The sequence below is a fragment of the Aricia agestis genome, chromosome 9, assembly GCF_905147365.1.
Source record: "Aricia agestis chromosome 9, ilAriAges1.1, whole genome shotgun sequence".
In the NCBI taxonomy this organism is placed as follows: domain Eukaryota; kingdom Metazoa; phylum Arthropoda; class Insecta; order Lepidoptera; family Lycaenidae; genus Aricia; species Aricia agestis.
In genome coordinates this window covers 9,793,627-9,806,150 of record NC_056414.1, presented here as the reverse complement: position 1 = coordinate 9,806,150, position 12,524 = coordinate 9,793,627, and the positions used below count along the sequence as shown (strand labels likewise).

The window sequence follows — 12,524 nt, the reverse complement described above, 5'->3', positions numbered from 1 at the left end:
CTTGTTTCGAATATACCGATTCATTAAAAATAAAGGCGAAATAATATTCTTTCTCAGATGTGTAATCCTGAAATGAGACACCTTAATACGAGACGAGTACTCACAAATTCCTTTTGGATCTCGCCCCCCTAATACTTATTGCTTTTTGCAGATGAATATAATATTGGAAGATTAAATGAAATGAAAGCCTCATAGAATGTGGTGTACGGTGTACTCCTATACGTAATATTATCTGTAAATTACTTGTTGCAGTGCAATTTATTATTTTTTAAGAATTTTCAAGTAGCGCTGTCGGGATTTTATAATTAGTTGTATTAAAATTTAAACCATTGCAGGCCGTATTCATACTTTTTAGTATGTATTTTGCGATTGTTGTCATTATAAAAGGAGTACCTGGAGGGCCGATTGTTTAAAGAGGTTTAAAGCAATAAAAAAAGGTTAGATCGTTTCCTCTCCCCTGATTCTACATTTAATAAATCATTCACAGCCGTTGAGGATAAACGAATCCATACTATCCAAACTAATATTATAAATCTCTGTCTCGTCTGTCTGTCTGCCTTCATGTCCAAACCGGTGAACCGATTTTGCTGAAATTTTGTATGGATGTCCCGGGAAAAGATATAGGATACTTTTTATACCGGAAAATATTTAATTCCCACGCGATTAACGAATTTTAGTGTAACGGAGTTGCGGGCATTATCAAGTGTAAACAAGACGTTCCAGTTCCACCCTCCAGTCAATTGTATAAGGCCCTCTTTCACCACTCTCTGATAAAGTGCCGAATAGGCTATAATCAACTTTTTTGACAGATTATCCATACTTGATCTGTCAAGTTAATTGGTGGATAGCCTATTCATCACTTATCAGGAAGTGGTGAAACAGACCCTAAAACTTCTTATAGGTATTAACACTAACATTTTCATGTAACATTGTAGTAGCGTGGAACTCGTTAATCATCACTAACAGGGTTCAAAGCTAGTAAGGTCTGAATTAATGACGGCAAACTTTTAGTACGTCGTTTGCTGTCCGAAGTGAACGCGAATATGTGTGATAAGGGCAGGCCCCGGGACACATTATCATAAACTGCTCGGAAAAATAGTTGTAAGTTTGCCTAAGAACGCCTACAATATTTTGTCCGGAACTTCATTATACGTCAAAATTAGTTTTGCGAGAGCAGTAAATTTTTCAAGATAAAAACTATCCTTTTTTATGTCCCGGAAAATAAGACATAATATAGGCTCATTTTCCGGGACATAAAAAGTTGTAATTTTGAATGAAAATTGGTCCAAAAGGTTAACAGACAGACAATTCATACTCATCAAATCGCAATTTGACGAGTATGAATTATAAAACTTATCAATTCATACTCGTCAAATTGCGATTTGATGAGTAGTTTAACTCACAAAGATCATCCATAGATACTTAGTATCTATGGATGAACTTTGTGAGTTAAAGATGTCACCCCTGGAGGTCAAAGTTCGCGTGTACTAGTGATTAATTGAATGAAATCTGTATCGTAGCTGATACGCGCCGTTTTTAGAGTTCTGAAGTAAACAAGAAAACTCGAATACTTTAATACTTACTAGATTACGCCCGTAAGCCCGTAAGTAATTAAGTTGCGCCAAAATTCGTTCGCGCGGGAATCGTTAATTAGTCTGGGTAAAAAGTATGTTATGTGTCTTTCCGAGACTCAAAGTATCTCCATACAAAATTTCATAGAAAAGCTGTTCAGCGGTTTGGGCGGTGGAGAGGTAACAGACAGACATACACATTTTCGCATTTATAATATTAGTATGGTAACGCCTCCGTGGTCGAGTGTTTAAGAGTCTTTGTCTGACAAGTAAGATGATCGATGCGTCGGATGGGCATGTAAAAAGTTGGTCCTGCGCCTGATCTCTTGCCAGTCGTGTCGGTCTTCCGTCCCACTGGGTTATGAGAGTAAAGGAATAGAGAGTGCTCTTGTGTACTGCGCACACACTTGGGCACTATAAAATTACTCCTGCGTACCGGTATCGGTGGTACCGTACGTACCTGGTTTCATTGAAACCAGGCCACCGTCACCGAAACCGGGGTATTATTATTATTAGTAAGTATGGGTATTCTTTGGTCTTTGCCCGTAAGCGTACAGCTACTAATTATCTCATTTGTCTCCTGTAACCAAATGTGTAGGTTTAAACTTAGTCCTGAAGGGTAAGTAGGGAACCGAGTAATGAGGCAATCACGGAACCCTACTCCTCATGTAATTTTCAGGTACTAACTACTTCCCATTTATAAACGTCACTATGGTGCGGTGTTGCGGTTAGCAACGTGGCGTGTATTCTGCCAGTGAGGATCTGCAGACGTACACTTTATTTCGTTTAGGTCAGCAATCAGCATACATGACAACATGATGAGGTGATGCGATGTTGATTTTGGATTTTGGAATGAGAAGAATTTGGAATATATAAAAGTTATCTTCTTAATGACTATCGTATAGTAGTTATGTATAAATTGATCCTAAAGCCTGCGAAGAGTCATCAAACGAACACTTAATAAAGTGTTCGTTTGATGACATTAACGGCAAACTGAATACAGTTAGCCGTTAATATTGGGGCACAAATCCTATAGATAAAATAAATTCAGATATAACATTTTATTACAAAGGTGCGGCCGGGCGACATAAAATACCGCTGTTTCGTTTAATAATATAGAAAATTGTCTGCCGATATTCTATTACATTCGTATTGTAATAAAATGGAGCCGTAACATGTCCATAATAACAATAATTGGAGATAAAAGTTCACTTAACTGAATATAATGAACTGAGGATATTATTAATAGGAATGACGTCATGTTTCTCCGGAGGGTACACCGATAACCCTCGAGGGTATGACTAGCTCTTCGTTATAGCAATTGTCTTTGCTAATAGACGATACTTTAGGTTTTTGGTATTTCGATTTGTAGGACTTTTTTGGGACCTCACTACATAAAGCTTAGATTTATTCCAACCTGGCATGGTGATGTATTGCAAGTTGCAATGCATTTTTAAAGAGCCATTCAAAACTGAACTATATTTATTACATAACAATGCACATTGAACTATAGTTCGCGAGGAACTAGTTGATCGCGCTGGTGCCTGGTATGTGTGGCGGTGGGACGGAGAGGCGGTAGCGCTTGATGTTAAATATTACTCATTTCGGTGCCGGACTTCGCGGCGGCCGGCGGCACGCGTTGACAGTTCAGCTAGTTTAGACAAAACGCACCAGAGATTGCTATAGCAAGATGAGTCCGCCGATAAAAAGACAATCTAAGGAAATAATATTTATAGTGCATACGTTTTTTAAAAAACGGAAAGCCGATGTTAATAGTTTAGAATATAAAACTGATGCGAATATTCATAAATTAGTGGCAGTAGCAACCAAGATATCAGAACGAAGTGTAAGGAGAGTGATTGCTGAAAGTAAAACATCCTTGCAAAATACAGGGGAAGCAAAATTTAGCTCTCCGCGGAGACCAAAAGAAATAAAAAAGAAAATACAAGTTGATGATTTTGATTTAGGCGTGATAAGAAGAAAAATAAATCAGTTTTATACGGCACAGAAAAAAAACCCAAGTCTACGAAAACTGAATGCTGTGTTAAAAGAGGATAATATTTTAGATTGCGGATTAACTTAATTTAAAAGAACTTTTGCACAAACTGGGATATTCATTTAAAAAATGTAAATCGAAGAGATCCCTTTTAATAGAGAGACCAAACATTGTTGAATGGCGAGTGAAATATTTGAGGGCCATGAGAAAATTCAGAGAAGACAAACGAAACATATTCTTTGTGGACGAAACTTACGTTAACCAAAGTCACAATGACCAAAAATGTTGGCAATCCTTGTCGAAGCCTGGTATTTATGCAGATATAGGCAAAGTAAGGCGTTTAATAATAGTTCACGCTGGTAGTCGGAAAGGGTTAGTTGACGATGCTTTGTTAATTTTTAAATCAGATTCAAAAATAGGAGACTATCATAGAGACATGAACTCTACAAATTTTTACAACTGGGTTAATCGAAAGTTAATGCCTAAACTTCCACCTAACTCAGTCATAGTTATGGACAATGCAGCTTACCACTGTGTACAACTTGAGAAGAAACCGACTATGTCCTGTTTGAAAATAAATATGCAGAACTGGTTGCAAAATCATAACGTGCCCTTTTCTCCCCCGATGATCAAAGCCGAACTCTTGGGCTTGATTAACATGACCCAATCAGAAAAAATATACAAGATTGATGAACTTTTGAAAATTGCAAGGCATACAGTTCTAAGACTACCTCCATATCATCCAGATCTCAAGCCAATCGAGCTTGTGTGGGCCAATATTAAAAATTGCTTGGCCAGAAATCACATTAATGCTACATTGGACGAGAAAATTACAATACTAACAAGACTATTTTCTGATTTTTCTGCCGAACAATGGCAAAAATGCGATGACCACGTAAAAAAAAAAAGAACAAGAATACTGGAATCATGATAAGAGATATGATACTGTGATGGACGAATTCATTACAAACTTACAAGATGATTCTGATTCAAGTTCAGATAGTTCAAAATCAAGTGATTCAGAGGAAATGTCAGAGTAATTTCATATCTATTGTATATATGAAATTACTCTGACATTTCCTCTGAAAGAAAGTCGTCTTAGTTACACTAATTAAAATCTCTAAATAGTATAAAACAAAGTCGCTTTCCGCTGTCTGTATGTATGTGTGTATGTATGCTTAGATCTTTAAAAGTACTCAACGGATTTTGATGCGGTTTTTTTTAATAGATTGAGTGTTTCAAGAGGAAGGTTTATATGTATAACATATGCATAATATGGTAGAGAAACACTGATAATTTTAGAGGTTTCTAATGTTATGTCGTAAATAAATTCATTTTTTTGCGTTTATATTGCAAACGCTGGCTAAACCCTACGAGATAGATCAAAATAATGTACTACAGTATTGTACACCTTAATTAGGAAAACAAAAAAGTCCGCGATGGTATATGTCTATTTCTTAGGGATAACTCACAATAGTCATTTTTGTTCTTTACTTTTTACGAAAAATAATGGCTTATTTACGAAGCGATTTTAACAATTTACAACATTAACCCTTATCCAAATAAACATGTTTGGAAGCTAAGACATTAAATGTAGATTATAATAATTGTCTTTTACACTATACAATTTCGATCAATACTTTAGAAGTTTTCAAACGTATAAACTTACGCGGAATCAAAAAATATGTCGCGCGGCGGCGGCCGAGGGACATAGCGGTTACGGCGGAACCGGCCGGGGGCTCTCATAAGCTTCGGGCTTATGTTATTGTAGTAGATAGTGTATTTCGTCATTGTGTGGTTGTGCAGACGGTAACGCAGAGGAGCAACCACAGCGCTTTCTTTCAGATATTCATTGTTTCTGGTTCTTTGGTTTCTGAATTGTCGATAAAAATATATTTGTCTTGGTTAGAAAAACGGACTTTTGTTTTTGCTTTGCGATTGGGTTATTTGTTGCTTTGTGGGTATTACTATACGATCATGCCTGGAAGACGTCGTCGTTCGAACATAGGTCGTAGTACAGTGAATGCCAAAAGAGCACGTTCAGCAAGAGATGAAGAATCGTCAACGGAACGTGAGACTCGCCTCAGCCAGAATAGTGATAGAAATCGGATACAGAGAGAAAGAGAATCGTCTGTAGAGCGTGAGGCTCGCCTCAGTCGGAAAAATGATAGAATTCGGATACAGAGAGAAAGAGAATCGTCTGTAGAGCGTGAGGCTCGCCTCAGTCGGAAAAATGATAGAATTCGGATACAGAGAGAAAGAGAATCGTCTGTAGAGCGTAAGGCTCGCCTCAGCCAGAATAGTGATAGAAATCGAATACAGAGAGAAAGAGAATCGTCTGTAGAGCGTGAGGCTCGCCTCAGCCAGAATAGTGATAGAAATCGAATACAGAGAGAAAGAGAATCATCTGTAGAGCGTGAGGCTCGCCTCAGCCAGGATAGGGATAGGCATCGAATACAGAGAGCAAGAAAATCATCCGCACAGACACATAGCAACACCGAACAAAACGAACAACCAAACAGCCACAGACCCGAGAGAGTAACTAATTCATGGGTAAATAAAGAAAATTCTGCCAATTTTTGCGAAACTTTTATCGTTTACGCAGCACAATAGGAAAAATCACCCGATTTTGGAACATTCTTCATTGGTGCTCCGCTACTATTGGTCTTAGCGTGATAATATATTATAGGCTACATCCTACTAATATTATAAAGGCGAAAGTTTGTTTGGATGTATGGATGTGTGGATGTATGGATGTTTGTTACTCTTTCACGCAAAAACTATTGAACGGATTTTAATGAAACTTTACAATAATAAAGCTTATACATCAGAATAACACATAGGCTACAATTTTAACCGACTTTCAAAATGGGAGAGGTGTTATGTTCGTTTTCTTATATTCAACGATTACTCCGCCGTATGTTACCCGATTTTATATTCACAAAAGTGGTGATCTGATGAAGGATCCATAAGTAATCGAGGGAACTCCTCAAAACTTATAGGGAAACGTGTGGTGACTTCGGTTTCGTGAGAAGTATTCTAAGCATATGCTACCAACAAGTAAGATTTTGCACCGAGATATACCTGGTATACCGTGGTTCGGAAGGTGCTGAGAGAACTCCTGATTCTTTATAGATACAAGTTTGGGAGTTTCGGCGTTGTTTTAAGAACAGGAACCATATGCTACTATGCAAATTACATTCATCATCATCATCATCATCATCACTACCATATTATACCATTTCATAGTCTTTTAGATCGAGACTCGAGTTTGTCAAGCGATAATTAAAAAAAATCTTTATTTTATTTCTAAAAATAATTTGACGACCTCTGTGGCTCAGTGGTGAGCGCGTTGGTAGCTCAAGCCGGAGGTTGCGGGTTCAAATCCCGCCGACGGAACAAAAAGTTTTCAAAGTTCCTGGGTCATGGATGTGTATTAAATATGTGTATCATATAATAAAAATCTTAAATATATGTATAGTATAAAAGTATTAAATATATTTCCGTTGTCTGGTACCTGTAACACAAGTCCATCAGGTACTTACCACGGGGCCAGACTGACGTGGTGTGAAGCGTCCATAGATAAAAAAAATCTATACCTACCTAATATAACAACATTGAAGAGTATGATTGCTTGAACGCGTCAATCTCAGGAACTACAGGTCCGATTTAAAAACTTATCTCAGTGTTAGATTGATCATTTATCGAGTAAGACTATAGGCTATATTATATAATATAATATCACGCTAAGACTAATACGACCGAAGAAACTCAGGAAAATGCGGGAAAAACGGGGAAAATATTTTTTATGGGAAAATGTACGGTTTCTGTAAAATTCCTAATTTACGCGGGCGAAGCCGCGCGGGACATCTAGTTAATGATAATATCATTTCATAAATAGTAATTTCATAAATTATTAAAATATGTCGAAAGAATTTCATGTAATTTGTTTTTGGTATATTTTACTTTTAATTGCAATGTACCTACTTAATATTTAGATAAGCATAAAACTTGTAACAGTTCAATTGTCTAACTTATTATTTTCAATAATTGAACAATTATTGTTCACGATATCTTGAGATTGGTCTCTCACTGTCTTAATATTCGCATGTGCATTGCGAGCAGCAAGCAACCCGCCCCCTCACCCCTTTCCTTACCTTAGGCGCGGCCAACTAGTTCCGCGCGCACTAGAACAATGTTGGGCCGCAGCCTGCATGTTTCCATTTTGAATCGCAATACCTCTCGTCACCTCGTTCCGTTGCACTGTTAAGTGTTAACTAGCATGTCCCCCGTGACCCCCCCCCCCACTCCCCCTTCGGACCGCGCCTGCTTACACATCTAATTTAGAAGGAAAGGAAATCCCCTTTAAATAAGCAAATTGGCCATCATCTACGACCTAGAATTACGTAACCCAGGGTTTTTGTCGGTCTGCGTATTTGTCAATTTGTAAGCTAGACATCCTGTGTTTTATGACTCCTCGCTCGAATGGAACCGAGCCATATCCGAATCCCAGCGGGCAGCCCGTGCCACGGATCGGTTACGTAGATGTCACTGTTCTTGCGCTGTGTGACAGTAAATTAATGTTACAAATGAAATTGTTTGAATATCCATTTTAGTAGTCTACACCGCAGACAAAACAATAATGATATTTTATTAAATTGTTACACACGAATAAGATGGCAACAGAAGTCCAGAGTCTTGCGTATGTGTTGGTTTAGGCGCTTTTGCAAACACTGAAATTAAACAACGTAAAAATTTGCTTTATAGAAGATTACAGTAAGTATGTGAAGAGAGCCTTTTTGTATGTTAAATTATTAAAACACTACCTGTGTTGAATTTTTTAATGTAGATGTTACCCGTACCTTCATATGCACATTTATTTATTTTACCCGTTTTTATTTATTTGACACCTTCATCCGTGATTAAGTATCTTATTTCCTGCTTAATTACTTAACTTATCCCCATACTATAAGTAATAGAAATACAGCTTTTGCAAGCTTTTGTGTTTATTATTTTAAGTTAGGTAATGTAATAAAATATTAATGCAATACAATTTTTGGCAGAATTTTCATGACTTTCCTGTTTCATTTATCGCGCTGCTTATTTACGGAGACAGCTTTATTGCGCCGCTTGTCGGTTTTTATCTTTTATCTTTCATTTAATGTAATTTAATACAAATAATTTATGAGGGTGCAATATTTAGATGCCTCCTGAGTCCTGTTTTATGTTTTATAATTAGGTACGCAACAATAAAAAGAAGCCCGTAACTTTTTTAGTGTAACGAATATAAACCTCAAATAAAAGTTAGTTAAATGAAACATAACAAAAGAAAACATCACTATACGAATCCTCTATGTCTGTTAATTTTTAAGGACATTTAGGATTTATTCGTTATCATACTGATGATAAGGAATATGCATAAATCATAATACTTCCGAAATATCGATTTTAAAAGTCGTTTTGATTTTAGGTTAGGGAAAATTATTTTCCCAAAATGTAGGTAATGCTGCAGACGATTCAAAATTTCAATTCCTTACAGATTTTTTTGCTTCTGAACTAGAGTTCGGAAGCAAAAAAATAGACGTGGCAGACGAAATTCGAAACTATATAGGTAGTTAGCCACGTCTATTTTGAATTCGCCCAATAGATAAAACCATAACTTAGGAACATTATTAAGTAGCGTAGATTATACGAGGCTAGACTAGTATATAATACTAGGTATAACATAAGCGCTACGGCGACATAATTTTGCACGATGACTAAGCTGTAGCCTATACAGTGTACTCCACAATAACTACATTAGCGCGAGGTCCGCTCTCGCTCCATATTGCCCTTTGACCTTTAACTGGAACAAAACAAGGATGCTATAAGGGTAATATTTTTAGGGCTTGAGATGTTTAGATGTTAAATATTGTTGGTAGGCCTCATGTAGACACGACGTTCTAAAAGTGTTAACTTTGTTAACCTATTTGGAAATAAATGTTTTTGATTTTGATTTTGTTGTTAATAAAGCTTTATGTACAATACTAGTCGCTAGCAACTCCATTGCCCCAAAAATTTTTTTTTTCCGAGATAAAAAGTATCCTATGTCTTTTCCCGAGACTCAAAGTATCTCAATACCAAATTTCAGCAAAATCGGTCCAGCTATTTGGGCGTGAAGGGGTAATACACAGATAGACGGACAGATACACTTTCGTATTTATAATATTAGTATGGATAGTGTTTCCCGCAACATCGTTGCGTTGCAATTTGTTTATTCGACACTTCATCCAGATCGATTCAGAAATTTTAGCATAAAAAAAAAATGGACACACAGACAGCCATAAAATTATTTTCGCATTTTTGTATTAGTATGGATAAATGTGGCTAAACCACGTTTTCTCATGACTCATACCTTATATTTTCCAACCTAGCAACTATTCCACTTATCTTTCATTTCACCTTATCTACCTTGAAGCTTATTTGTACTATGCACCAGCAATTAAAAGGTTAAAAACCGCATACAATTTCGTGTTGAAGTTTTGCATGCCGCACCTACAAAACTGCGATAGCAAGCCAGAAAGATAGATGGACAAGAATTAAAAAGCAGTGATACATTGTTAATTCTTGAATTGTTAATTCTGTAGAATTATATTATTGTATTGTCTATTTGCTGTTATTTCAATATACTTATAGATATACCTCTACATGAGTTGGTATTTCGTTGTTAATACATGTTTATCTTAATACCTATCGTATCTATCTTACGTGGGAGAGCCATGCTTTGGCACGAATGGGCCGGCTCGACCGGAGAAATATCACGTTCTCACAGAAAACCGGCGTAAAACAGGGCTTGCGCTGTGTTTCGCCGAGTGAGTGAGTTTGCCGGAGGCCCAATACCCTATTCCCTTCCCTACCCTCCCCTATTTTTTCTTCCCTCTTAAAAGGCCGGCAACGCAACTCTTCTGATGCTGCGAGTGTGCCATGGGCGACGGAAGTTGCTTTCCATCAGGTGACCCGTTTGCTCGTTTGCCCCCTTATTTCATAAAAAAAAATCTAACAACTAAGTAACAATAACGTGAGATCGATAAAATCTCGATACGAAGTTATCTAATATCTCGAAAACTCCCTACATCACCAAAAAGCTGCTATAGTCAAAAGATAATGGATCTTTTTAGTTCGTCATAAAAGTTCTTCTTTATACGTTCGCGGAAAGTCTCTTATGATTAAGGCGACAATTTTAAATGCAGAGTAGGCTGACAAAGTTTTCCTTCAAAGTCACTTTAAATAGCTTTTATGATGGAAAATTACACTTCCACATGGTCGCCAAATTAGCTAAAGAGCTCTTACGGACTTTTGTAGGCTAAGGTTTTCGAATATAATAAACAAGAGGCTCACTGCGGCTATTCTTGCGTAATTTACAGCTGCGCAGTCGCTGGACAGTAACAAATTAGTTTTGGCACAGTTTTCCATTTAAAGTTATAATATTAGTGTTAGATATCTTTTACTTAACTTTAAATAATCTCGAATAAATATTTTTTTCCCAATTTTCCATACATTTGAATTTAATTTTCTTGAACTATTGAGAAATATAAGTCACACGTGCTCCATTTAGCAATAATTTAATTTATTTTTGTACTGTTGATGTCGGAGGAGTGCTCGGGTCGGAAGGGGGAGGAGGAGTGCCCCCCTTTCATCATGTCCTGGGAGGGGTCGGCGGACATCCAGAGCGGGGATATACTCATAGTCCGCATAGCCGACCCCTCGCTGCTGGAGGTCCATGCGAATAAAACTGAAACCAACGACACGGACGCGCCACGCTCCGCTGACGACAGGTGGGTCGCAGGCCCTATCTTTACGCATTGACCTATATTACGATTATTCATTGATCCGTTTAGAGAATACGGTTCATGTAACATTTATTCTCCGGTTCGCCTCCATTGTTAGCTGTGAATATTGTTACGTCCCGGTGGTTGCGTTCACATTTTTCCACGTAGCATTAATATGACATGATATGAGATACTGAAAAGACATAACATTAAGCTCTGAAATGATATGGCATTGAATGCAGAGAGTTTTGTATATAAGTAGTACTCTAATAAGTAAAATAAATAGAAAGCTTTTTAAGTGATAGCATCACCCGACACCAAATTATTTCTTCCAATATAATTTAGTCTCTTTAAAATCTTTACAATTAGTGAAAAAGGTCTAGGCAACTATAACTCGCGAGTATTTCCAGGCCCCACGGGCAGCCCGCAGTGTACCAGGTGACCCGGCAAGGCCACGAGCACTGCGACGTGTCGGACGGCATGCTGCTGGACATCACGCCGCTGGACGAGCAGGGCGCCAAGCTGTTCACGCTGTATGACAAAGATCTGACCGAGGGTGTCAATTTACTGATTGGTAAGAAAATACCAGGGGTATTTTTTAACCCCTGACCATGACGAAATTCGAAACGACACGAAAATTTCGTTTTAACTTTTAACCGGAAAACTTTTTATGCGACAACGACACCGGATATAAAATGTAGCGCTGGTGGAAATTTTAGTTTATCGTGCTATATTTATTCCATGAATTTTGCGAAGTTATGTAGCAGCCGAAGTAGCTGAAACTGACTCGGGGATAAGTATTTAAATCCTGTTTAAACTTCCTCTCTAAACTTTGATAACGCAGCTTCGCTTGTTCAGTTTATAATTAAATCTTGTATAATTAGCTCGAGCTCCATCGAAGTTTACATACTTCGATATAGATGCGACGTTCATCGGGTCTCAATAAGTAATAAAAAATAATAAGTGCCTCAGCATAAACATTAATTACGAGCGAGGCACCAAATAATTAGAGATTATAAATCACACCAAAAGTGCCTTTGCAAATAAGCAATTAATTTACGTAAAACGATGACTCGATCCGATGGAAACAAATTAACTTTTCCGAAAATTATTTTAACATCCACTCTGAATTAAAACGAGAGGCTCTTT

The 12,524-nt window shown here is 37.4% G+C and overlaps 1 protein-coding gene across 3 annotated transcripts in view; it reads left to right on the top strand.

Moving 5' to 3' along the window:
• LOC121730780 (delta and Notch-like epidermal growth factor-related receptor) overlaps positions 1 to 12,524 on the top strand; it is a 32,781-nt gene that overhangs the window by 3,832 nt on the left and 16,425 nt on the right. For 2 of the 3 annotated variants that reach the window (XM_042119974.1, XM_042119975.1), the window contains exons 3-4: positions 11,191 to 11,381; positions 11,786 to 11,949. In XM_042119974.1, the coding sequence (XP_041975908.1) occupies positions 11,191 to 11,381; positions 11,786 to 11,949 (355 nt within the window). The remainder of the gene's footprint in view (positions 1 to 11,190; positions 11,382 to 11,785; positions 11,950 to 12,524) is intronic. The other variant, XM_042119976.1, reaches the window with a different exon arrangement.